This window comes from Lactuca serriola, chromosome 6, assembly GCF_051521515.1.
Source record: "Lactuca serriola cultivar US96UC23 chromosome 6, Lser_US96UC23_V15, whole genome shotgun sequence".
Classification (NCBI taxonomy): domain Eukaryota; kingdom Viridiplantae; phylum Streptophyta; class Magnoliopsida; order Asterales; family Asteraceae; genus Lactuca; species Lactuca serriola.
Genome location: NC_136413.1, coordinates 177,319,628 through 177,321,636, shown reverse-complemented (window position 1 = coordinate 177,321,636; position 2,009 = coordinate 177,319,628). Strand labels below are relative to the sequence as shown.

General features: G+C 30.1%; 1 protein-coding gene across 2 annotated transcripts; it reads left to right on the top strand.

Annotated features, from left to right (window-relative positions):
- The first annotated feature begins 470 nt into the window (after window positions 1-470).
- Window positions 471-1,764, top strand: LOC145059144 (uncharacterized). Of its 2 annotated transcripts, none has more exons than XM_079007005.1 (4): window positions 471-609; window positions 1,040-1,186; window positions 1,384-1,448; window positions 1,551-1,764. In XM_079007005.1, exons 2-4 carry the CDS (start codon window positions 1,042-1,044, stop codon window positions 1,608-1,610), a joined length of 270 nt encoding a protein of 89 aa, XP_078863131.1. In that variant the 5' UTR covers window positions 471-609; window positions 1,040-1,041; the 3' UTR covers window positions 1,611-1,764. The 2 variants fall into 2 exon arrangements, with proteins under 2 accessions (XP_078863131.1, XP_078863132.1); XM_079007006.1 differs by having other exon boundaries at window positions 514-609; window positions 1,036-1,186.
- The last annotated feature ends 245 nt before the right edge of the window (window positions 1,765-2,009 follow it).

Genomic DNA, 2,009 nt, shown 5'->3' with positions numbered 1-2,009 from the left:
AGCAAACCAAACACACTTTAATCCTAGAACCAAACACCCGTAATTCCATAGAGGGGTAAAATTGAAAAAGAGGATAATTATAACAATTTTTACCTAAATATGCGGTTTTTATGGACACAAAAATAGATTTAGGAAATAACAGAATATTTTTGAAAATTTAAAGTCTTTTATGACATTAAACCTATTCTTAACATTAAAAAGAATACGTTACAATAAGCGTCTTGTGGGTGGGAAGGTGCACTACAAAAATCGTATGATGCATTAGTGCATATTCAAATGGTTGTTTGAAAATAATTTTAAAAAATAATTTAGACTTTTAATTAACTATCATAATTTATATATTATGATTATGATATTATAATATAATTAATATATTAATATTAATGAGACGTTTTTAATTATGTTCAATATGCATTTAATTTGGGCTATAGTCCATGAATCAAAGGCCTCTTAATTCAACCATTCGGATTTCGGACTGTGTACTTGACCCGATGAATTAGTCGGGTTGCACGGATTCTAATTCGGAAAAACCCTAGTCTATCAAATCAAAACCCTGGATCGTCTCCTCCCAATTGAAGCAGCGTTTCTCAAAGACAGTTAATTTCGCCAGTTAGTATCTTCTCCTTCACTTGTTTGATCTATTTCCATGATTAAATTTATTGTTATTCATTGAGCAAATGAATTGTGTTCTTTCTTCTTGCTTATTTTTATATTAGAATCTATCGTTCATTACCTTCTGATGTGTTTATTGCGTGGCTCCATACCTTTTCCTTTCTCTATTAACGAACGAGCTGCATTTCGCTTTTGATTTCAAATTTAACAGTCTCCTGAGGCAAATTTTGAGATAATTTTATATCAAATTCTTACGTGTTTCAAATCTGATTGCTTCGATTCGACCCTAAATAATCCGAAGGTCACAATTGTTATCACTTTTACCCAAACAATCGAAACCTACATGCAAACAAAACACTGGATTGATAAATTAACTTAATTGATTGTGTTGTTTCGTTTTAATTGATTGATTGATTGATTGAGGCAGATATGGCTTTGGGATTATTACTTGGAATAGGTCGAGCATATAGAAGGAAACGAACATCTTCACTCAACATTCTCACTTCAAAAACAGGTCCTCGTGATTACTACAAGGGCAAAAACTGTAAACCAACTGGTTTTCACACACGCAAAGGTAATAACAATGAACTACTTGAATCTTTTACCCCTACATTTCTTCAGATGTGATAATGAGAGCTGAAAATCTCATCATAGCATATGATGTGGGAATAACATTTGAATTGAAAATTCCAAACAAGAATCTAGGTTAAAAACTTTGCAACTACAGATCAATTTCAAGAAACTGAATCTTCATCTTCATTATTTGTGTAGGTGGTTATGTTGTGGTGCAAGAGAAGCTACCCAACTATGTGGTTCCAGATTTGACTGATTTCAAGGTATTATGCAAATTTATTGATTTAATTTTTGTTCATCTAGTTTCTTCTTAAAAGAATTAAAAAGTATTAATGGATTTTAAGTAATCGAGTGTTTTATTGCAGCTGAAGCCATATGTTTCCCAATGTGCTAATACAACAGATGCTGCTGCTTCTTCAACTTAATTGTATTATTAAAACTTTTGAATTTTTATTATTTAATAATATTTTAGAGATTTTGTTAACACTCAAAAGTGTCATACATGGAATTTGCTTTGTGGTTTCCTTGAATGTATGCTGACATTGTTAAGTCATAAAAATGTTTTTTTTTTCTTCCTAATATGTGGTAACTTGCAAGAATAATTAATTAAAGATAAAATATAAGAAAAAAAAATCAACCAGTTTATTAAAATATTCAAGTCAGACTTGGTCAATTATGCATGATGTGAAAGGGTATAACTTATAAGTATAAATTTCTAGCTACCTTTTCCTCGTTTAATGCATTTGATACGATTTGTTTTTCAGCTAAGTTTTTATTTTTATTCAATATAAATTCGAGTTTGAATCAATCAAATCTAATTATTT

Excerpts from the sequence above, each read along its gene's own strand:
- LOC145059144 (XM_079007005.1), top strand. The coding sequence starts at position 1,042 with ATGGCTTTGGGATTATTACTTGGAATAGGTCGAGCATATAGAAGGAAA. Across the intron at positions 1,187-1,383 it reads TGGTTTTCACACACGCAAAG|GTGGTTATGTTGTGGTGCAA; the intron begins GTAATAACAATG and ends TTATTTGTGTAG. Across the intron at positions 1,449-1,550 it reads CAGATTTGACTGATTTCAAG|CTGAAGCCATATGTTTCCCA; the intron begins GTATTATGCAAA and ends GTTTTATTGCAG.